The sequence below is a fragment of the Plectropomus leopardus genome, chromosome 16 (assembly GCF_026936395.1).
Source record: "Plectropomus leopardus strain MGB_pleo_1.0 chromosome 16, ASM2693639v1, whole genome shotgun sequence".
Lineage (NCBI taxonomy): Eukaryota > Metazoa > Chordata > Actinopteri > Perciformes > Serranidae > Plectropomus > Plectropomus leopardus.
Window position 1 is genome coordinate 21897649 of NC_142191.1, and position 24393 is coordinate 21922041.

The window sequence follows — 24393 nt, forward strand, 5'->3', positions numbered from 1 at the left end:
AATATTTGTTCAATGAAAACCAATTCTTCTGTTTTCATTCCTTTAAGGGTTGTCTGAGTCATGATAATAATAATAGTAATGTAATACTGTGATACCATGAAACTGCAATATTTTCTAAGACGTTTATAAGACCGTGAAAATCTCATACTGTTGCAACCCTAGTTACAGCATCTTAAATGAGAAGATTCATCTTGTTATTTTATAATGGTACACTAAATATCTGACAATTTACACACCAAATGATCAGTTGAGAAAATAATGTACAAAAAAAGTGGGATTTAAGTTTACCTCTCGAGCACCAGTAAACAATATAAAAAGCCTACTCTGTCTTTCTTATAGGAGTAGAAGTATAGAGCTACTATAAAATGTCTGCTTGGTTCTGAGTTTGCCCAAATGCAGAATTATTTGCTGTCATAAGCTCCTGATGTATCTAAGGATTCCAGTTTTTATCATGTATGTTTGATCATTTGCAGTATGAGCAGTATGAGGGATGGAACTTTACAGTGGAGTAACATGAGACGTCCTCTGACAAAGGTTGTTTAATGTGCTCACTCAAGGGCACTTTGAAGGAGTGGCATGACTGCCACTGTAAGTTGTCGAGAGAGCACATTTGAGTTAGAGGAAAGGAAGTTACATTTGACTGGTAACTGCAGCCTTTAGAGTGGAACAGCTGTATAAAGATGTATAAGAATGTCAGAGAGAGTGTGTGTCTGTGAGTGTGTGAGAGAGAGTGACTGAAAGGAGGAATCCCTCTTTTGTCTGGATGAAGCATGAAGTCTCCTGGGAAGCTTTCAAATCCTCTCTGGAATGTATGTGTGTGTGTGTGTTTGCGTGCAAGCAAGTGTGCAAGTGCCAGTTTCTTAAAGTGTGTGCATGTGTGTGTTGGGGGTTGGCTTGTCACCACATTCATACAGGGAATGCAAATATTTGTGTGTCTGTTCGTGTTTCAGTTTTGTGGTGTAGTATAACTGTTACCATGGTGACTGATATCCTGTGGTGTTTTTTTTGTGTCACCTGAGCGGTTGACAGCTTCCTTTCTTCATCTCATCTTTCCTTCTTTCCATCCTACCTCCTTCCCTTCTTCCTACCTCCTTTCTTTCTCTGTTTAGTGTTTCCTGCTCCTTCCTTTTTCTTTCTTTCTGTCTTTCTCTCTTTCTTTCTCTTACCCTCCCCCTCTCTCTTTTATCTCTGTACCCTTGTTAAGTAGTCTAAATGCCAGCCTTCAGATCAGATTTCCTCAGCTGCTCTCATTAATGTGTTTATTTACCAAGCACTCAGCTCATCCTCTGGTGGCCCTGAATTTGACTTTGAGCCTGCCTCTAGTTCGTGTGTGCGGTTGGGTGTGTCGGTATGCACAAAGTAAACCTGTATGTAAATATAAAAGTTACAGTTACACAGTGCGTGTTTTGTCCATGTATTTTCTGTCCATTTAGTCACTTTTAAGTCACTTCTTAAAATTTTCAACAAATCACATTGACAAGAAACATTTCAGAGAATATTACCAAATGTGAATGCTGTTGGTCTTAAACATCTTTGTTGACCATATTTCCTGCAAAAGACCAAAACGGAAAGGTCAAACAATGAAAATACATACATCACAATGCACTTAAGATGAACAAGATAGACGGAGTGCAGAATGAAGCAAAGAAATGATCCGTAATGTGGGCTCGGGCAGTATGTAATATTTCATGCCTTCAAACCCTAATACTCCCTCTTTAGCTAATGAATACACAGTACAAACTCCCAAAATGTCAAGAAAAGTAATATTCTCACACTTATTGTCCTACTTCAGCAGAAGATACAACTGTGCACCTTTTGAATTCAACTTTCTCTCGGTCACGGAAGACTGACGAGGCTTAGTCGCCTCATTAACTCACCATAAAACCCATTTCATTCAAACTTGACAGACGTAAAATAAAACTCACCCAAACGGTCTTGGTTACTCTTGCTAATCTTGTTTGTAAAACCACTGTTCCATCAATCACCTGCTCCGGTTTGGTCGAAATAAAACCTTACTTCACCCAAGTTGGATGTAAAAAATCAAGCTGTCATTCCCCACAGTCTCTCTCTGCCAGCTGGCCGCTGGCTGTTTACAGTCCTGTAAGTTATAACTCCACCACTAGGTATTACAGTGTCTTTCAGCCCAGCTCCCCGATCCACCAGTAGAGACCAGAGACTGACCTCTGGTGGTGCGTGCTGTGCACTACATATTAGAAAGAGGAGCCCTGTATTTATGATGGCATTGAAAAACACACATTTGCGATTTCTAAATACCCTGTTATACTGTAATACTGTGGTACTGCCCAAGCCTATTGTGCTGTTACAAGGTTCTTAGTAGTGGACAGTGCTGAGTTTTCCTGCTGCTTTGTCTTTTTTTGCAGGATGGTGATGGAGGAGGGGGGGCAGAGAGACATAGGGAGGGGGACAGCAGAAGTAGAGGGGAGACAGATCTTCGTAGAGCTTGGTGAGTAAACTTTGACCCTTACATTGCCTCTGCAAGGCACCTGAGGTGGATTTTTGCTTTCCCTGATTGTTCTAGTTTCAGGATTTTCAGATGTTCATCCCCAGCATGTGGAAGAAAATGTTTATTATGAGTACTTGTCATTTGAGATGGATGAGAATTGTCATGACGACAGATTTTTTCTCCACAAGCACAAGCTTGTAAATGTCTTCTTATTTTTATCACAGGGGAGCAGAATTTGGATGCCATTTGTCTCTCTACATATCGAACAGCCTGCAAGCTCAGATTTATACAGAAGAGATGCAACTGTAAGTCAAACCTGGTCTCCTCCAGCATGGGAACATTTGTTATTAAAATAATCACATGACAGTCTAAATTTTAGTCTTTTGCTTCTTTTTTTGTGTGAAAAGTATCTCAAATGACCATAAAGTATCATCATTGCCCCCTAGTGCAATTTCACAGTTCAAAGTGTCAATACAGAGATGTTTTTTGTTAAATTCATTTATGTTATAGAAACTTGTAAATACTTTCTAGTTTAAGAAGAGAGGGACAGCTTTTTAAAATCATTATGTGTGAAGATTTCACCAACTTGACTCTTCTCGTTCTAGTGCATCTTATCGACATATACAATGTGATTGAGGCGGTGCGGGATGCTGGTCTGAACGCTGTAGAGCTGAACGCCGGCATCTCTGTGACCAGACTTGAGAACTTGGTGTCCTCCCTGTTCAATGCACTGAGCAAGCGTCTGCCCACCACACACACTATCAACCCGCGAGAAAGCACCGTCCTGTTAGTGGAATTTATACTGGCCGCCATTGACAGGTAACTACAAAGAAACCTGTTGAGCTTTAAAATGGAAAAATATCTCTTGGATGCTTACTCTTTGTAACTTGATCCTGTTGTTTACATGAAAAAACAAACAAGCTGACAAGTGAAAATGTCACTTGTGGTTTTGTGTGAAAGTCAGGGTGACATATGCTGTACTATGGTGTCATATGTGTTTGTTTCAGTGAGCCTGACAGCCGTCTAACGGTGCTGTCTGTGAAGGCGATGCTGGCCATACTGTGTGGAGGAAAACTGGTAGATAAACTCCGCTGTGAGTACCAGTAGATACCATCATGACTGACGTAGAATCTGTTACAGATCAATTATCTTACATTTCCCAGAAACACTTTAAATATTCCCTAGAGAGTCATGATGAACGCACTGATTTTACATATATGCTTTGAATGTAAACACAGAGGTAGGAATACTGATAATGACAGGATAACAAAAAATAATACAGTACATTTTTTATTTGTGTATCTTTATTGTTTCAGATTTTACTGACTACACTTTATCTAGATTAATTTAAATGTTTTACTTACGTCTTTATTGCCGTTATTTATAATAACTTTACAAGGGTCCCTCAATCTTTTAGTATGAATTTCAGCAATGTATCGATATATACCTGTCACATATGTGCCACCTTATGGAAAAAGGTCAATGCTGCATTTTTCTCTTGTTAACTGACCTGCTCTCTAATTAATCAAGTTGTGGTGTCCAGACTGTATTCACAAAGTCATACTATGGAGACTCACCTTCACAAGGTTAACCATTAAAACATAGGTAAAGATTGAGTTTTTTATGGTTAGGGTTAGGCATGTAGTCTAGGTATGGTTAAGTGGGGTAAGTCCTTAGGAAATTGATAGAATTTAATGCAGTCCTTTCCGTATTTTGTGTGTGTGTGTGTGTGTGTGTGTGTGTGTGTGTGTGTGTGTGTGTGTGTGTAGATGTGTTTTCTCAGGTATCTGACTCTTCTGGCGTGTTGGTACAATCCAAATTTGATGCCTTTCTGAGGGAGGCTTTGAAGTTGCCCACTGCTGCACATGAAGGACCATCCTTTGGCTACACACACACCTTAGCCCGCTCATGCTTCCCACAACAGGTTCGCACACACACACACACACACCCCATCTGTCCTTTATAATGTAGATTTGTTTCATGTTAATCTGATTCCAATGGTTAATGTTTTTTGGGGTGGGGGGTGGGTGGTATATTGTCGTTTGGTCTGTGATCCTGAAGAGTTTTTTTCTTTCTTGTTGTCATTGTAGAAGAGGGTGATGCTCAACATGTTCCTGGGTATCGTTGCTGACCCTCCTCAGTGTCTTGTTTGGCTGCCTCTCATGCATCGCATGGCCAACGTGGAGCATGGTACACACACACAAACACACAAACCACAGACATCCACACCAACTTTAAAAAAATTTAAAAAGATGAATTGCAGTTAAATTGTGCGACTCGTCTGTATTTCAAAGCTAAAGATATTGATGACAGACTCTTCTCTCTGTCTCTCTCTCAGTCTGTCATCCCGTGACATGCTCCTACTGTCGTGCCAACGGCATGACTGGCTTCCGCTATCGCTGCCTTCGTTGCCGCGGTTACCAGCTCTGCCAGAACTGCTTCTGGCGTGGCAATGCCAGCGGCTCTCATAGCAACCAGCATCAGATGAAGGAGCACTCATCTTGGGTTAGTCACTGTGTGATTGCTCATTCATCACGCCAGGGGGCACTCCCTGTGTGTGTGTGTGTGTGTGTGTGTGTGTGTGTGTGTGTGTGTGTGTGTGTGTGTGTGTGTGTGTGTGTGTGTGTGTGTGTGTGTGTGTGTCTGTGTGTGTGCGCGCGCGCTTGTCTTGGATCTCCAACTTTGTGAGGACCATTATGAATTTTACAGCACTAGGAAAGCAACAAAATGGAAATATCACAATCCTAAAAATTTACAGTAATATTCCAAAAAGCTATCCTGGAGGGGAAAATGTTTTCGATGAAGAAATTATGTATTAATAGATGGAAACATAGTTGCTGAATTATTCATCACCCAGGCTTGGCATAATTTGACTTATTAATGTTTCGGGGATAAATCTCTTCACTAGTACAGCTCCTGCCTGTCCAACAGAATCTTCTCATCACAGGAAACTCTTCTTAATAATCCTCTGACGACTTTACATATCATTTCCAACAGGATTTACTTTTCGACTCTATTTTATTCTTAGTTTATCTGCTTCACTTTGCCACACTCTACACCAAGAAAGCACAGATACACTGTCTCTCCTGCTTGTTTTGATGAGGTGTACTGCATGCACCTGAGTGCATGAGGATAAAATGTAGAACTGTGATTAAGTTTTTAGTTAGACGTGAATATTTTTCATCTGTCATCATTCACTTTAATCATTAAGCCAACTGTTATTTGCTTATTTATTTACATTAATTATTCTTACTGGGGTCCATAGAAAACTCTAACCCCCCTCATGTGATTATGTAAATAAAAATAAGTGAAAGTAATATGTAATACATATGCACATAAGTACATGTAAAAATGGCAGTCAGTATTTTCTTCAATGCATCTAAGTTCAAGTATATAGTTTTTATATACTTTCAAAGCAATTTATCACCCTCATGTCTTTAAGGATTTCCTTGAGAGGAAACATAAAGAAAACATATTGAAACTTGATCCAACTCAGTCAGTAATCAGTAAGAAAAGATGTAGTACTATAGTGGACACGAGACACAGGAGACCATGTTGGCGATACTCAACGTCAAACCTCAGATCCACAAAAAATACCTTAAGTGTGCAGAGTTGTTTTAGGACAGATCCATCTTGATCTAGTTTGTCCATGGAGTTCAGGGCCATTGCTGCAGAAAATTTCTGGGTTTCAAATGTCAACACAAAAGTCACACAGCTGATGAATGTTGACCTGATATTTGTGTCTGTATACTTTGTGTGTGTGTGTGTGTGTGTGTAGAAGTCGCCAGCGACAAAGCTTGGCCGAGCCCTGAGCAGGACTCTGGGCTGTGCGTCCAGAGAGCCCCCTCATCCTTTGTACCCAGAGGAACCTGAGAGGACCCTCAACCTCTCCAACATAGTGTAAGACCTCCCAGCACTCACACACACTGATGATGTAGAAATGCCACATCCTTTGTCGTGAAATTGTAAAGTAGAATTTGTAAGGATCCAGCAACAGTCTTGGCTGGACGGGGTCCAACCAGGACCTAATCTCAGCTAATACTATGTTTTTGTGTCAGCTTGTCTCATCTTTATGCTACTTCTCAGCTATCACAGAGAACATTTCATACATATTGTACCTCACTTAAATATATGCTTGTGTCCTCCCGAAAGGGATGTAATAAAATCAGAAATATACTTTTATTCATTTATGTGTGAGTTGCTGAGTGCTGGAGATATCAGCCGTAGAGATGTCTGTCCTCTTTCCTTCGGTGCCTTGATTCGGGTGGCAGGAGTAGCTTGTTAGAAAGAAAATAGTTCCTTTGTGAAACTGCTCACAACAAGGTCTGTGTAATATGTTGAGAAACTGGATTATGATTTCAGGAAAGAGACATTGCTGTTGAGTTTTTCATATGTATTTTAAAAATGACCACAAGGAACACCTTTGAGGAAAAAGTTGGATTCTCTCACATACAGTGGCATTGGAAATAGTAGTGTTTAGATCAACCTCATGGATGAAAACGATGTCACAGAGCTTTTTTTGAGTCAAGGTAATGAAAGTAGGGCTTAGCAACATGGTTAAAAAAAAGTCTTTATAACTTATTTTGCTGCCTTTTAATAACAGTGTTCTTCGAACCATTAAGAACAAAACTAAAGATTAAACTATTTCCCAGCCCTGTATGGTAGTATGTACAATGTTAATGCTTTAAAAGACACAAGTTAATGTTCACTCAAACAATTCAGTTTTTGTAGAAGCTTCAGTGGGAATGTTGACACTCTAATAGTAACTTTTCATTACAGAAGGTGAAACATTTACTACTAAGTCACAGTCTCTCAGCCTAAAATAACCCTTTAGTCTGTTATCACCGGTACAGTTGACGTGCACACAAAAACTTCAGATAACACGAGACCTCAAAAGTCCCACCTCTGTAGCGAACCGCTGTGGTTGCTCCGCCCCTCGTGGTGGATCCACAGTGTTTGATTTTCCAAACATCGGAAGACCGAGTCATTACAGACCTCAAAGCACTGGGCACATAATCAGGTCAACACACAGAGACTGCACTTAGCACAGATGTGAGTATGTTTGTACTAATGATGCTTCGTCAGGTTTAACCCTGCTCGCAAACTTGCATTTTCCTGAAATTCCCTTTGATCTGCATTCATTCTTTCTCTCTCTCTCTCTCTTTCTCCCTCTGCTGATCTTTGCCCTGTCTGTGTTTGCTCAGACTAGTACAATTCATTATTGCATGATTGCACTCAAAATCACGTGAGAGTGTGTGTGAGTGAGTAAAAGTATGTGTTTTTTCTGATAGGCAGGACTTTGTGTTTAAATGATGTTGTCCTTACTTTGTGTTTGCACTGTTGATAATATGAGTCTAAGACATTGTGTATTTGTCTATCTGTGTGTGTGTGTGTGTGTGTGTGTGTGTGTGTGTGTGTGTGTGTGTAGCCCCCCTCGCCCCATTGGGAACACCAGTGAAGCCATGTTGCTGTCCTCATCAGTGCCCGAGTCCTCCAAGAGGTAAAATCTGACATGAAAAAAAACCCACCGGTTTAGTGATTGTAATATTTGTTCTGTCTGATTTAGAAATTTGAGTTTAAAGTCAGAGGTTGCATAGGTAATGACTTGCTTGAGTCAACTTAAATGGGGTTTATTATAGCTTCGTTCCTTTGTACCTTGTAAATCACTCATTTCAGCGCATACACTTTACACGAATTGCTGAACTCCATTTTGCTGATTAGATTTGATGAAATTAAAATGTGTGTTTTTCTGATGCATCAATCAATAACAAGTTGAGGTTAAGAAAAGCTTGATAGTTTGGATTTAGACTGTGCCTCTGATAAAACAAGATATTCGAATGTGTCATTTTTGGCTAAAATAAACTGTAATGACCTTTTTTTGTGAGAGATTGCAACATGCAGCAACCAAAGAAAACACATCCGTGTACATGCTGCAAAAACAAAAAAAATACAACTACAAGAATGTGCATATTAAAAATGTATGTGGACAAAGATGTAAAAAGGTTTTCATTACTAACAAAGTCTGACATAATATATATTTTACAAATACATTAAATTATGAAATGGACACTGCTTGTATTGATCACAATTATAGTGATCAACTGCTCATGTGGATCAAGACAGATTGGGATAGAATCATTCCTACACAAATGCTGTTTTTAAAAAATCACTTGTAGTAATCAAATATTTCACTAACTGTTCGTTTTGGGTCTTTGCATACATAACAATTTATGTAAAAACAACTAAAAACTACCTTAATTCTCTTTTTTTAAAAACTTAACCTTCATTATACTTTGCCTTGTGATAAGCCATCTATTTTCAGCTGTCTACCTGGTGCTGCATGTAGAGTCCTTTTCTCTTAATGGAAAAACGTAGCATCCTCAAAGCTTATGGCTGCTCGTCATAGCTGCTGGTGATAGAGAGAAAAAACAAATGTGCACGGGGAGAGCACCTGTGGCTGGAGCTGTTCCTGTGAACTGGATAGATGATGCCTGGTCATGTAATGCCCACATGATGAAACAGCTGCACTGTACTGTGAAACAGCCAATGTAATTCTGTAGATAGCAAAGCTGTCCATTTAATTACTTTATATTAATGTAATAAATTTGCAAATGTAATGGAAATTAGATGGTGATATTCATGAGAAATGGATACAAAATGTGATCATTTTGTCCTGGACAGACATGATCACAATAAACAGGTTCCACTTAATTACAAAACCAAAACATATGATAACTGAATCACTGTATGCAGTGGACAAAATGGCTTATAATGGGCTGACACGTGCAAAAAACATAATGCAAAACATTTAAGACATGATGTGTTATTATTCAAGGATAAATATGTAAAGATGTATTTGATGTATATATATATAGTTTATGAGGATATATATTATTCGCAATAATGTAAATTCATGTTTATTTTTTTCTGTCTGTGTCTGTGTTTGTCTGTCTCTGTTTCTTTTCCAGTTTGTCAGCTGCTCAGCGTATGAACGAGGAACACGCTCTGATCGCTGCGTATGTGAATCGCCTCCAGACCAGCCCAAGGTGAGAGAGCGCAGTACAGTTAGACCTTAACTTTGGCAGTTCGGTTTATCCAGTGACTTTTATGATCATTATACTGAAGAGCAAACATGAAGTAAAGGCAAGTTAAATCAAAGTGTTATATTGTGTCCATGCTGTCTTTTTGCAGGTTGTACACTGATTTAAAAACTATCAGCTCCTGGGAAATCATTTACATTCAGCAGAAATGAAAAAAAACAAAAAATGTCCCAACTGCTACTTCAATATTATTAGTGTTCGGCATCTTTTTCAGTCAGTGAACAGAAGATTGCATAAAGCATAAAGCCCACATTTTCAGGGTCAGTTGAGTAATCATTTATGACTGGCATTATATTTTGACATGTTATACATTTGTTAAATATGTAAAACCAGAGCTTGACTTTAAGTGTTTACTGGTGGAAATGTTTGCCCTCTTGATCTTATTTTAGGCAAGGCAGGGAAAAGGTATTCATATAGCACCATTTAGACAGGTGGCAATTCAAAGTACATGAAGCACAGTACATTAGGAAAACATTTAAATGGCATAAAAAAGACAAGTAATTGAAAAAAAGGGGAGGAAAAAATTAAGAAGAGAAAAAACATAACAGGAAAATCAAACAAGCAAAAGCAAGCAATGATAAAAGAAAAAGTTATGTTATTTGAAAGCCATAGTGAATGTACATAGGACATAGTTAGAATGAAAAAAGAGATATGCATTGCATTTTTACCAATAAAGTAAAAATGCCTCATTGCTGGAAACTTGCAGCCATCCTTACAGAAGAAACTTTATCCCCATAAATCCATATTCCTTCGTACTGTTTGCTTTAGCGTTGCTGCAGTGGATTATATTGGTTAGCATGTTCCTCTTCTGCTGGGTGCATGGTGACATTTTCCACCACTCAGAGGTACTCAGAGGTGCTCACAGGGGACATTTGACACATGTGACTATTTGACAAAAGTGTAACAGGAGTGGAATGACATTTTAAAAAGTGGTTTTAATAATCATTTGTTTACTTTGCTTTTAGCAGTGTGGACAGTCCCAGAAGAGAAGATGAGGAGCACAAACTGATCGCCCGCTACACCTCTCGACTGGCAGAGACTGACGGCACACCAGTAAGTCAACAACGCCATGCCTTCTCACACACCGTCAACTGCAAATACATAAATACACATTAGGTACTTCTGTTGTACACAAACACCAGAGCTCTGACGCACAGCTGTGAGTGATGTCTGTCCAAACTAAGATCATCTTTTGGTTGTTAAATGATGAATGATCAAGCGATCAGTAAGTTCCAGTAACTGTGTTTCAGGTGATACCTCACCGGAGCATCAACTTTGATGTGAACAAACAGAAGAGGGAGCTCATTGCTCAGCTGGAGTGCAAAAACAGGTAGATATGTGAGAAGACTGGACAAGTTATTCATTTGAATGAATTACATTTTAGTTTAGTTTTCATGCTCTTGTAAGTCTGTCACTTTGTCGTCATATTTGTGACTGTGTAGAGATAATACTGGTGTCCCAACCACTTTAAGAGAACACTGGTCTTATTTTGCAACTCATCAGTATCATTTCAGTGTTTGACACAATGATTAATTAAATTTGAAGTACATTTTTGAAAGATTTTAAATTTTACACCCCTAAATTTATAGATTATCAGTGGATAATGCATCTTTTAAAGAAGTGACCTAATAATGAATCTATTATTTGCTTGAGGTGCTAGAAGTATTTGAATTTTGTACTCAGGAATTTAATTACTGGAAAATCCTGAAAATCAGAGATTTTTTAAAAAACTTTGTCCTTGAAAAAAGTACTTGAATAAACCAAATGATACATTTTATGTATTTATTCCTTTATTTTTTAAAGATATTTTCTGGGGTGTTTTTGCCTTTAATGGATAGGACAGCACAAGTGTGAAAGGGGGAGAGTGAGAGGGGTTGACATGCAGCAAAAGGCCGAAGCCGGAGTCGAAACCCGCGGTTGCTGCGGCGAGGACACAGCTCTATCCTCTGAGCCACCAGGCGCCCCAATGAAACATTACTTAAAAAAATAACTTAGAAAAATGTTTTAAACTAGAAAGCAGAGAATGGCCGTGGTTGTAATAATGTTTTTTTAAAGCTGTATGAGTGATATGAGTTAAGATTGCTAACAACTTAACGCCAGTAAATATTCGGCAACAAGGATGTTTCTCTAGCCTGCCAGAGCATCATTAGCATCTGTTTTTTTTTCTGCTTCTTGAGCGATAGATGAGATGAACGGTTGTGGATAAAACAAGTTCATCATTGCAAATAAAAAGGAGTGCTCAAAAAAGTACTTGAAAGTGCTTCAATTTGACTTGCCCGTCTGCACGAACTGCTTTCAGGCGCAAAATGTTAGCTGTTGAATGTTTTAGTACTTGTAAGCCGAGTCGACATGTTTCCTGTATGTGCTTAATGTCTGTCACATGCGCATATGCATATGTTTGAATTCTGTTTCCCATGTGCAACAGCTTGTCACATTTATATTCTCTTATTCCAACATGTACATTCCTCCATAATCTGCAAAAGCCTGGAGAAGCATGTGTGTATTCCTGCCCTGTGTTTTCACAGTCTGTTCAGTCATGTATCGCCCCCCCCAGCCTTAGCTGACCAGTTTGTTTTTCATTTCCCAGAGAGATCTTGGCAGAGATCAAACGTCTTCGTGTAGAGCATGATGCAGCGTGCCAGGCCAGCCCAGAGAAAGGCAGCACCAACCCGACTCTGCTGGCCGAGCTTCGCCTGCTCAGGTAAACACGCGCTCCGCCACGGAGCTGCTCAGAAAGGAGCCGGGAAATCTGGTCTCCTGCTGCGCACACATACATACTATAACAATTATTCGTTTTTCTTTTTGATGTTGACATACCTGCAAAAATGTTGTCCTAACATTGTTTTCAAAAACAATAAAAGTTTTTTTTCAGCTATACACACATTTTCTACATTGTGAGCCGCAGTGTCAGATTTGGCGGGAAATCTGCCGCGTTGCTTTGCAGCACAGAGGGAGAGTGCTTTATGGCAGATGGTGGCGACAGATGGTAGATTTTGTGAAAAGCCAATGTTAAAAAATGGCTTCCAACATGTTTATGCTATTTCGGTAAAAACAAAAAACTCAAAGGGAGAGGAGGGAGACTTTATATAAAGCAGAAAAATTCTGCTTGCATGAGAGTTGCATTAAGATTTCTGGACGGATACTTTCGGTTTAAAGTGCGACACAGAGCAACTCCTCTGATTATAGCATCTTTCTGCTCATTCTGGTGCTTTAAGTTTTTGTTTGCAGAAAAATTAAGCTATCTCAGTCATGTATGTTAGTGTGCATCACTGTCATTGTCTTTTTGGCCGTGGCCACTCGAGGGCGCCAAACTCAAAAATGTTTAAATTCTACACAGTGGCTTTAAGTTGTCCAAATAACAATATGTACTGTAAGATTTTATGTACTGTAGTGGTTTTAACTACAAGGTTCACAACATACTGTGATAAATGATGAATTTGTGTGATTTGGGGCTAATTTATATGCATGTGTAAGGACAACTGAAACAACCATAATGACACATTAGCTTATACCCAGAATTCAACTGCACTCTGTTTGAGGGTAATTTGTTAAGTGCACACTAATTTTGTACCCTGAAATGACCAACTCTCCTTTCCCTCTTCACATTTCAACAGTAGCTACTCTAACTATTTATCCGATGTGTAAATTACAGTCATTATCAGTAATATTGCTATGTGGATTTGTCCAGTCGGGTCACCTGGAGCCACTTCCTTTTAAAGCCACATGATTACAATAAAAAGTTCCCATCTTATACAGTATCTGTGAATATCTGCAGGGCTGTTAACTAGGCAGTGGTTTCTCAGATGTATCAACATCTTGGTCATATTCTCATTTCAGGATAAGATGCCATTATTGCCGAAAATCTCCAGTAAAATACCCTAATACAGATGAAGTGATTATTTTTTGGTCTGTTCCAGCATTGAAGCTTTACTTTGGGATCATAATGACTCAAATCTTGAATTACTGCATGACTCATCCTCTTGTTATATTTGTTTATTTACTCATTTGTCCTAACATGTGAAGAGAAGCCAAGCAGGAAACAGACGGGTTGATGCTCCTGCGTTAGTGTCCCATCCAGACCACATACTGTTTGGGAGAAAAAAAAAAAGTAAACACCTCTTTAGTATGATGTTACATATGCTGGCTCCTACATCTTGGTTTCTTTTTGCTTCCAACTCTCTGTAAATAGTAAGAATTTATCATTTGAATGCAATTTGGATTCACTTTGTACTTCTCAAATACTTTTGAAAGCCTTGGTGGTTTACACAAGTGTGTTTAAGCAGTATTAAGTACACGATGAATGTTCTGCCATCTGACAACCAGTATACACCAGTCTTTATTGTGTTTTCAAGATGTCAGAGTTTGGTTTTAAGGTCTTGTGGTCAGTCTCAGAGCCTTTCGATGCTCTCATGTCCCGGTCAGCTTGCTCTTTCACATCTCATCTCCACCAAGTCGTCTCTTCCAAGCCCGGAAGACATGGTGGTCCAGGAAAATGTCAAGGGTTTCTGACTCTGTGTTCCTTCGATCTCCAACCATCCATGTTTCCACCTCATTGCTCTATGGGCTGCAGTGCTCTCACCTCACTTCTGCAGTTTCTCCTCTTATTTCACTAACCAGGGGACTTGACAACTGTCTGCAGAAGTGTTAGAAGGAAAAAGAGTTTGGGCAGTTTCCCAGCTCATAAACCTCATTGTGCCAACTTTAGCAGACCTGTACAGGAGTGTGTTAGAGTCTACCTACATTTACGCCAGATTTTTGATCAGGCTAACAGAAATCAATACTGTTTATGCGGCTTAGTGCAAATGAATTTGTACCAAATCAAATCTGGAGGTGCGTGACATGAAAAGTGTAAACGGGGCCAGTGAGTCAGCTCTCAGTGCTCACTTAGTTTTCAGTTTTCAGTCTTTTTGCCTTTCTGCATTCGTGTATCTCTTTGTAACCTCAAATGTTTCAGTTTAACTTCTGCCTTCTGAGAGTCCTTGCACTCAAGTTCTTTTGTTGCTGCCTCCTGATGCTCTGTTATGTGACAGTCATGGTGGGTTTTTGTGTGTTGCAGACAAAGGAAAGATGAGCTGGAGCAGAGGATGTCGTCTCTGCAAGAGAGCAGGAGGGAACTGATGGTGCAGCTGGAGGGACTGATGAAGCTGCTCAAGGTGACACACACAAGCATACATTGTTTTCAGCATGGTGTATTGTCACACACTAGAGGGCAAAGTTTCCTTGTTTTCTTCACACCTTCCTGTCTGTCCTCACAGTAACAAGCCTCACTTTTCCCTCTGCTGTTTCCTCCTTAATAATTTCACCTTTTTCCAGCTGTGACTGTACCTGATCTCTTTTTTCCATCCTTTTCCTCCCTACTTATTTCCGACTGTCCATGTTGTGGCCCTCTAGGATGAGGAACAGCGTCAGGCAGTAAGTTCACCCCCTTATGTTGGACTCACAGTGCTGTAAATGAGGGATTCAGTCCTAATGTCATGCAAAAATGTCATAATAAATCAACTATACAAGCAAGCTATATTTTTCCAATAAGGGCCTTAATATTTTGGACAAATGATGGTTCACCTTTTCCAGCAGTTACCAGAACATTTACTATATTGTGGAGATGATGTCAACAAAAGTGGCAAGTTTGATGTTTGTGGACATCATAAATGATGTTTAACAAACCCTATAAATCCATCTCTCAGGCACAGGCGGCTGGCTCTTCTCACGTTTCTCCTGCACGACCAAGCCCATCAACTGTCCGCTCTGTAGGTGCTGCGCCTCCACAGGCTCACATGTACCCTCCTCAAGATTCACTCGCTGGGGTGGGTGGTGACGTGCAAGAAGCATTTGCCCAAGGTAAGTCTGGAACTTACAGCTAAGAAAATCATAAATGTTAAGCCATAAACTTAACAGAATCTTATTTTCTTTTTCATTTCTCTGTTGTGACTTAGAATTATGTTATTTTAAGTAGCAAAGGAGGGCGGCGGTTAGCTGATTAATTAGGAGAGGAGTGCGCGCAGCTCTGGGGGACATCCGGAAAATCAAAAAAACTTGATCATCATTTCAATAAATTAAAGAAATGGGTGAAGTTGTCCTGCGTCCCCTGTGGTTATCTATGCTGGGTTTAGTTCAGACAGGCATTGAGGCTGAAAGTAGATAGAAACTAGACAATAAAATAAGCATCTTTTTGGGCTAAGGGCTGAGTAACATACAGTTGTGATGGCTTTGGTTTAGTTAAATCTTTGAGGCAAAGTACAATAAGTGAGCTGTCAGTGGTCACTTTTTTAGCCTCCGTTCCAACAATAGCCTCTGTCAGAGGCATTGTGGTTTTGGGTTGTTCTTGAATCCCGTTCCTGTGAATGCCATATCTTAAGAACCCCTGGAAGGGATTTTTTAAAATTTGGCACAAATGTCCACTGACTTAACAATAACACGATTTAAATTTGGTGGTCAATGGGCAAAGGTCACTGTGATCTTGTGTTTTTCTCTTACTTGTGAAAGCAATATCTCAAGAACACCTTGAGAGAATTTCCTCAAACATCACAATGAAATGGTGACATTTTATATCCAAAAGATCAAGCTCAACTTTTACTGTGACATCATAATGTTCTGCAAAAAACACTTTACACTGAAACCATTATTCAACATTATATGAATTAGAGACATTTGGTCAGATATTGAACTGGTGACACTAATTTTGGGTCCCCACCTTAGAACTGTGCCGATGGTATCGACCTTTTGTGATGTGAACTGTAACTGCAACTTGACTCGTTCGCAGCGGCATACAACCGCAAGGTGGTTATTCTAGTTTATGATTTTCTTTTGTAATTGGTGCCAAAGTGAGATTCAGATCTCATAAGGTGATAATATATTTCAGCACTTCAAGTCATTAGTAACTACATATTTAGTATCAGTGAAATCTTTTTGCTGTGACGGGTTCCTTTTTTTCCATCACAGGCCCGAGAAGGAACCTGAGGAATGACCTGCTGGTAGCAGCAGACTCCATCACCAACACTGTGTCCTCACTGGTCAAAGAGCTCCATTCTGGTACACACAAACACACTTCTGACAGTTTTGGGTATCAAACTGAGTGCCTTGGTAGCGGAATGGTTACAGCACATGCTATATAACTTTGATATCCCGAGTTCGGTTCCAACTTTGGGACCTTTGCACATCATACATATCATACATATGAAGGCAGAAATGCCAAAAAATAAATAAATTCTCTTCTCTAACTAGATGATGTTCGGGAGGAAGAGGAGAGATTGCTGAACGGAAAGGACAGAGGTAAGTGAATCTCCTCAGCATCTCATGTCATCTTTTCTGACTAATTCTCTTTCTATTTGCTGCACTTGCTAACAAAATTTCACACCAGCATTGTCATTTTAATGATTAACATTTGCAATGGCACTAACATGGATTGCTTGCTAAATTAACACATCTATAGGTAGATCCTAGTAATCACTTTGCTTGACTTTTATCATTCACAACAAACACTTAAACAAACAGATAATTTGAAAATAAGCGATAAATGAAATGTTAAGTTCACCATAGACTCCATGCTTCCTCTTAGTGTTTTTTGCTGACAATTTCACATAAAACATGTTTAGAACTGGTGATATATGTGTGTGTGTGTGTGTGTGTGTGTGTGTGTCTGTGTGTGTGTGTTAGTAATTCTATCAGTAATTCTCTTTTTATTTTCATTGGTTTATAGTGACAAGATTAATATGACATAAATAAAATTCACAACCATTTTGAGCATGAAAAAAAAAGATTATAAAAATAAGCAAATAAATAAACAGAGACTTTGGGGGACTAATAATTATACTGCAGTGTGATTCTAATACTTATTCACACAAAGTCAAGTCTTACATTTGAGACATTCACTATCAATTTTGACCAGTTCTCTAAAACTATACCTTGGGTTCTCAAATAAAAACTCATTCTCTCCATTAAATAGGTATTATATACCAAGGTAATCCATTCATCAACACAAGGTATTTCTAACTGGTGAGATTTTAATAACTAAAATCATTTTATAACAACTCTGTTACAAGTAAAAGTCCTGCATTCAAAATACATCCTGAGTAAAAGAACCTACTACAAATATTACCAGAAAAATGTACAAAAAGTGCTCACTTTGCAGAAAAGCCCTTTTCAAAGTGTTGATATATGTTGTTCCCAAGGTCCCGAAAGACTATATGTTGTGTGCATATGTTATTACTTTACAGCATAAGATCAAAAATTGAATTTTTCAGGACTTCAGGAGCTCTCCTGTTAGTTTTGTTTTGGACGAAGTCTAACTTCATTGTCAACCCAATGTAAATTATCAACAGGTGTCATCAGCCACATAACTGAAAACACTTGTATGCACAAATCTATAATTCACCATATTCATCAGTATAAAGTGCCACATACTGAGGTAAAGTACAAGTACCTAAAGGATGTACAGTACTTGAAAAACAGTACTTTCAACCAGTGTTAAAAGTCATAACAGTCCTCTGTGTGGGTAAACAGCTGCTTTATGCAAGGTGAAGCAGGTGTTACAAACAACTGATTTTTAAGATGACTTTATGAGCAGTTGATACAGAACTGAGAAACCTCAGTCATAGGAGGAATACACTAGTTATAATATATAATATATTCATAAACTGTACTGTATGGCGTTTGTATCTCGTTTATTCATTTCTTTTGAATATAATAAAACTGAATCTTATTTTTCATTTGCATATATAAAAGTCGCTCAGGATCACATAATGAGGTATTTGCCTGGGTCTTTTCCTGCATGTCTTTCTGTGACCACGTGCACGGTCTCTGCACGACTCCGCTCATTCTCCAGGTGCTCATACTGCAGCAAGCTTCATTAACATGCCGCCTCATTAGCCATGCTTTATGGAGCCCCTCCTCTTTACAAGAGGACCGCCTGCAGAGACGAAGCAGTGAAACTACTTCCTGGTCTGCTCCCCGAGTGCAGACTAAACGCTCATTAGAATACTAACCTGCCGTACTAACCCACCGACCCCCGAGCAGCCAGACAGACAGAAGGCCAGGGTTCAGCCCCACGTCCAACACAGTTAAGTCCTAACGTTTTAAAATAAAATACTGTGTTAGACTCTCTTCAGTAAAGTTTTGTCTCTGGAGCTACTCAGTTTGTGTAGCACCTGCCAAGTGCAGTCATGTTTTATGTTTCAATGCTAAGAGCTGGTCTGGTTCTTATTACAGTTTCTGGCCGAATCCTGTAGCACTTGATTTAGCTTCACACTGCACTGTCCTCTGCTGACTGCTAACAAACCTTCTTTCTCTACTCAGCAGGTTAAAAGGACCGCAGGACGAACAAAAACAGTAAGTGAGTCAATGTTACTGCCCTTTTTAATTACATGACAGTGAAACCGTTACAGATGAAACTCTACCTGCCAATTCTCTAATCATAAATCCCTCAGTGAGTTATTTGTCATGAAGGCAGGCTTAGAGACGTCTCTGCTGTAGAACAAAAAGGCTGCGTTCATGTTTTATGGGAAAAACTGAATAAACGATTTGATGACTCAAAGCAGTAACTTGTTTTAATGTTTAAACTTGTTTGCACAGGCCTACAAACGGCTGGTTTTTGGTTTCTGCTAATAAGTTTTTTTGAAGCATTCTGTGATGTTTTTTTTGAGTTCATGTGGAGAGCAAAAAGTAATTAACTCAAATGAGAAAAAAAATCTTCTCATGTAGTTGTTCCTATTTGAAATAAAACTCTTTAGTTTGAGGACAGATATTTTTTTTTAATTTTTGCGTCATAATCTTTGAGAACAAACAAATTATGGCTGTAGCCTTGAGTTTGGCAAATTTGCAGAAAAGTCTCAGTGATTGGGCATAATTGCAAGATTGTGCAGAATACACAGGGACTGGCTAGATTTGCGTTAATTGTTGTGATAGCAACACCGCCAAATGTTGGCAGACTTTACTTGGTGAAACTGTGGATGAGTGAAGGGTTGATCTTAAGACTTGCAGACAGTTTGTCACACAAGCGGCCCCACCCAAAAATATGAGTAGTGTAAGCCTTAATGAAATGTCAAATGAGTGAGTACGTGGGGGTCTATGGAGAGTTGACTCACTTTTAGAGCCAGCCTCATGTGGCCATTGCAATTTTTGATAATTCGCATTAGCTTAATTTTTTCACCTCCAGAGGTTGCTGCTTGGCTTGAGCGTTATATTTATTTACAGAAAGCAAATAAGTGCATCTCCCAAAACCTAAACTCTTCCTTCAACCCCACATGATAGAATATAAAAGACAAGTGAACTTCTCATTAGTTGTCTGACTCTTCTGTTTCTCTCTTCTCAGGCAGAGTGATGTTTAATCACGGCCAAAGAAGACTGACCCTGCTGGGATTCACATATTTAACTTCTTGTTGTCGTTAGCCAGTGGGGATTAGAGCTCCCCTGCAAATCAACCAATCACGATGCTGGACACCAAACGACCACTGGGTCCCTACTGATGTATAGCTGTGATTCTGTGTGTGTGTGTGTGTGTGTGTGTATCTTGTCACTGTGGATTTACTTTTGTTTGATTTGATCATGCATAGCTAAACGAGGAATCCAAAATCTACTGATATGTACTGTAGCGCTTGTTTGTGTGCTCTGCGTTTTCGAGGGTTAAGTAAGTGAGAGGGATACTGTGAAGAGACAGAAAGACAGGTTTAGGAAATTTGTGAAGGATTAAAAGTGCCGGAAAGTTTCATGATGGTGATACAGGAAGTGACAACAGGGGATAGAAAAAGTGGAAAAACAAAAGGAAGTCAAAAAAGATGAGAAGTACGTTGTAAAGTTTTAAGTTTCAGCACTGTGTGCTTAGTATTTATTGCTTTGATTGGAATTTTTTGCATTTATTCATTTAGTTTGAGTGTTTATGTGTATGTAAGTGTGGTCCAGCCCTGCTGAGACGATAAGCTTTAATGGGACGTTTCCTGCTGTATCAAGCCCAGCCCAGGGCAGGGTGGAAAGCTGTTGTCCCGGTCCTGGTCCCAGTTGTCTGAGACCTGGAAGACATTAGTGCCAGGGGTGCTGGTATGATAGCAGCTCAGGTTGTCCAAGCCTCTCTGTGTGTCTCGGTACTGCAGTGGGACTACAGTCAAAGAGGAGGTATCTGATTACTTTCTCTGTGTGTGTGTGTGTGTGTGTGTGTGTGTGTGTGTGTGTGTGTGTGTGTGTGTGTGTGTGTGTGTGTGAGTGAGTGAGTGAGAGAGAGAGAACGAGAGAGAAAATATAAAACCATTTGCTTCAACAGTGTAGCAATAGAGTAGCAAAGTGGGTGGAGAAGTGGGCTCTGGAAGTGTTTATCCCCGACAAATGTTCTTTCAAACAGACTCAGCTTTTCCCAACCTGAGTGTGAGGCGTCACATAATTGAAGAATTAAAGAAGTAAGTAAGTTTATTTTTTTTGGAATTATCCTGCTTTTTCTTGTGAAACGTGTAATACTAACACCTCACCAGGACTCAAAAAATCATTCTTGATTTGGTTGAATTGCTCACAACTCATGTCCACATAAATGTTGTGTGTGACCAATTATTTATTGCATTTTATTAGAAATGTATCTGAAGAAATCATTTTAAAAAAGACCATTATTTTCCAACAAGACCAAAAAGAAAAAAGCTAGCGATCTGCATCCTTACTTAGGAAAAAATATCATGATTGAGTGGTGCAGGAATGAGTCCTAAAACCCGGAAATCAGTTAGCATCTCAGCACCTCCGGTTACCTGGCCTTGAAGTCAATGGGTTTTTGAGTGGATTTCAAGTCACAAGTGACTTAAGGAGACTACAGAATGTCATCACGCAGAACCTAGCTTTACAGCCTCGTTGTGGTGGCGGCGTTATAGTCATGCCACTGTGGTGTTATTCGTTTATAGCCTAACAATAGCTTTTTATTTCTGAGAATTGCATTCAGGGTTCAAAAATTGTAAAGTGTAAGTATCTCACTTGTTTGCCGCAGAGCTTATTTTCTGCAATAAACCATCGTCCCTGCAGCACTCTATTCTGCCAGTTTTTCATATAGAATGTCTCTAAATACTACGGTACCCATAAGCCTCTGCAGCTATGGTTGTGGAGAAAAAATAGCCAGCTTGCTGTAGAGAATTTAAAAAACTTTTTTGCTGTAGTCAGGAACTACACACACTGCATAATATCTAATAAGGCACTGTTTTAACCTCTCAGATTGGATGTTTGTTTCTGCAGTGCTCCTTGGGAAGTGTAGTTGACTTCTCTCCTTTTAGTCTTTTTATACAATTTTGACTTCTTCTGCCAGCAGTGTTTCATGTTAACCTTTGCCTTGATAGTGTTTCAACTACCAGATACCAAACTTTATCTCTCAAAAGTGAATAGGACATTTACTTTTTAAACACTGCTTGCCCAAAGTAACTCCTCACGCTTTGCTACTCTTTGATGTCTTTCAAGCTTCCTGCAAAATGCAGGGGATTGTGGGAGTTTAAGTTCTCTGTGCATGTTGAACTAGCCAGCTCCCCTAAATCTTCAGACTGATATCTGTATGCAAATGAAGCATGACCCAAAGTTACTTCCTGAGCTTGAATCAGGTCAAGTTGATGTATTTTCATGTAGCATATGTGAAATAATTTTATCAAAGAAGTGTTTTTAGCATTTCAGGGTTTTAGTTTCAGCTGATATGGAGCTTTACTTACCTGTTTCTTTTTTTTTTTTTTTACATTTTTGGATCAGTTTTCCGTTGGACATGTTTTTCCAGACTTCTGTAGCCCTCCACATTTTCTGACTGACAGCTTGCGTCTGTGATTATCACATTATCAGTCCACCGTATGAATGATTAATAAATGAATGAGCTTTTGTTTCAGTGTGTGTGTTTGAGAGGGAGTGAGAGTGAAATCAAGACTGACAGGACAGACGCGTCCTGACATGAAGCTGTAAAAACCTTCAGCTCTGAACCTGCCTGAGCTGATGCTGTGAGTGAAAAGTGTGTTTCATCTGCAATAAAAAATATTTAACATCAAACTCTTGAGTTTTGTCCATTTCTGTGACTGTTGGCTGTAATCCCTCCGGACAAAAAAGGTCGGGCAGCAACATTACAACAAGTGTGCGTTATCGTTTATTCAGTAACTTTTCTATGACGTTACACTGGTATGTCAGAGCTTTTCCATGACCTCAACATTTTATTTGTTCATGTTCGTGCATGGTTTGGCAAAAGAAAAATATTTACATATAAATTTGTGAAACAAGTTGGAAACTCCACTCTGCTGTATTCCTGGAAAGTGACCCATTTGTAAAATTCCTTGACTTCTCTCATCTGGAATACAGCTTTTCTAAACCCCATCAAAAACCACTGTGAAGCCTGCAGGGAAATAAAGCAGAGGCAAGAAAACTCTTGAGATGTGCAGAACAGTTAACATAAGAGCATGACTTAACAGTGTTTGATTTAAATAACTTACATGATAACATTTTGGGTTAAAGAACAAAATGTCTTATATTTTTAGGTTACAGAATTGACCGGTTTACAAAATTAAACTATTTGAGGTATGTTCAGACACAAGGGTGCTGTAGTGCACTGTAAAAATTAGACTGTTTTAACAAAAATGTTAGTGTCTGTGCTGCCGTAAAACCTGAAGTTGACTCAATTTAGAAATTTAAGGCAGCCCGGACACTAGCTTTTTTTTTTTTAAAGTCAAAACAAATAGTTTATTTTTACAGTGTGGGTGTAAAATTGGGACTGATTACCCAGGACCCTCAGAAAAAAATGTTTTAAAGTACCGAATTTTGTATTAAAAAAATAGTGGGTCTCTCTGAGGCCCATCTCACCCCTTAAAGGCAGTAAATGGTTTAGCCCACCCCTCCACTAAATGCATTTATAGTCAAGTGAGCGACTGCTTATGCTGCAGAAGCACCAAAATATACGTTCATAGCTTTCCCCCCTAAAATAAAATATAGGTTCCAAAAAAAAGAAAGCAAGGAAAGGGAAAGAAAGCAAACTGTCATTAAAAAAACAAATCCAAAGGTTGAGTGAGAGAGACATTGATCAAGGGGGTGGGGGGTCCACAGAGACTGCTTGTGCATAGGGGCCCAGAATTTGATGTTATGCTCCTGGCTGGAGGAACTATTCAGATAATTTACTTAAGTTAATGTAGCAACTCTACAATGAAAAATACCAGTCCTGGCGCAGTGGTTCAGGGGTTAGCACTGTTGCCTCATAGCAAAAGGGTTCTGGGTTCAAACTTGGGGCCTTCCTGTGTGTAGTTTGCCTGTTCTTTCTATGTTTGCCTCAGTTTTCTCTTGGTTCTCTGGTTTCCTCCCCCAGTCCAAACACATGCAGGTTAATTACTGACGCTAAATTGCCTGAAAGTGTGAATGTGGGTATGAATGGTTGTCTGTCTCTATGTGTCAGCCCTGTGATAGTCAGGTGACCTGTCCAGGGTGTGCCCTGCCTCTCGCTCAATGTCAGCTGGGATTGGCTCCAGTTCCCCCGCAAATATGTAAAGGATAAGTGTTTATAGATAATGGGAAAAAAAAGTAAAAGTCCTCCAATCAACATGTTACTCAAGCAAAAGTATGTGATTTTAGAAAAATGTATCAAAAAGGGCTCGTTTCAGAGTAATGGCCCTGTGAATGTTACACTATTATATTATTAATGCTGAATGTTAAGAGTTTTCAGATCCAAGAGTTAAAAAAAGGTAGTAGGAAAAAACCTATACACATCCAGAGAGGCAAAAATAAAATAAAATAAATAAAAATGCTTTTAACAGTTTGACTTCACAGATTGTAACTACTAAAATAAAAGTATGCAGTAACTGGCATTAATGTACCGCAATTTGTACTTCGGTCAGCTATGAGTAAATGTACCAAGTTGTATTC

At 39.2% G+C, this 24393-nt stretch overlaps 1 protein-coding gene across 12 annotated transcripts in view; it reads left to right on the top strand.

Moving 5' to 3' along the window:
• dtnba (dystrobrevin, beta a) overlaps nucleotides 1–22542 on the top strand; it is a 34391-nt gene extending 11849 nt beyond the window's left edge. The window contains exons 3-23 of one of the 12 annotated variants that reach the window (XR_015779047.1): nucleotides 2382–2464; nucleotides 2689–2769; nucleotides 3070–3283; nucleotides 3472–3557; nucleotides 4234–4388; nucleotides 4555–4654; nucleotides 4803–4969; nucleotides 6243–6364; nucleotides 7893–7964; nucleotides 9433–9510; nucleotides 10530–10617; nucleotides 10815–10894; nucleotides 12152–12265; nucleotides 14621–14717; nucleotides 14956–14976; nucleotides 15249–15402; nucleotides 16504–16593; nucleotides 16786–16833; nucleotides 18386–18619; nucleotides 18856–18888; nucleotides 19871–22542. Coding sequence is in view for 9 of the 12 variants with exons in the window: in XM_042502915.2 (XP_042358849.2) it covers nucleotides 2383–2464; nucleotides 2689–2769; nucleotides 3070–3283; nucleotides 3472–3557; nucleotides 4234–4388; nucleotides 4555–4654; nucleotides 4803–4969; nucleotides 6243–6364; nucleotides 7893–7964; nucleotides 9433–9510; nucleotides 10530–10617; nucleotides 10815–10894; nucleotides 12152–12265; nucleotides 14621–14717; nucleotides 14956–14976; nucleotides 15249–15402; nucleotides 16504–16593; nucleotides 16786–16833; nucleotides 18286–18307; nucleotides 18856–18888; nucleotides 19871–19886 (1920 nt within the window). In the remaining 3 variants the exon portion in view is untranslated. Of the gene's footprint in view, nucleotides 1–2381; nucleotides 2465–2688; nucleotides 2770–3069; nucleotides 3284–3471; nucleotides 3558–4233; nucleotides 4389–4554; nucleotides 4655–4802; nucleotides 4970–6242; nucleotides 6365–7892; nucleotides 7965–9432; nucleotides 9511–10529; nucleotides 10618–10814; nucleotides 10895–12151; nucleotides 12266–14620; nucleotides 14718–14955; nucleotides 14977–15248; nucleotides 15403–16503; nucleotides 16594–16785; nucleotides 16834–18285; nucleotides 18308–18385; nucleotides 18620–18855; nucleotides 18893–19870 lie in introns of all 12 variants that reach the window. The other 11 variants (XR_015779049.1, XR_015779048.1, XM_088089032.1 and 8 more) reach the window with 11 other exon arrangements.
• The last annotated feature ends 1851 nt before the right edge of the window (nucleotides 22543–24393 follow it).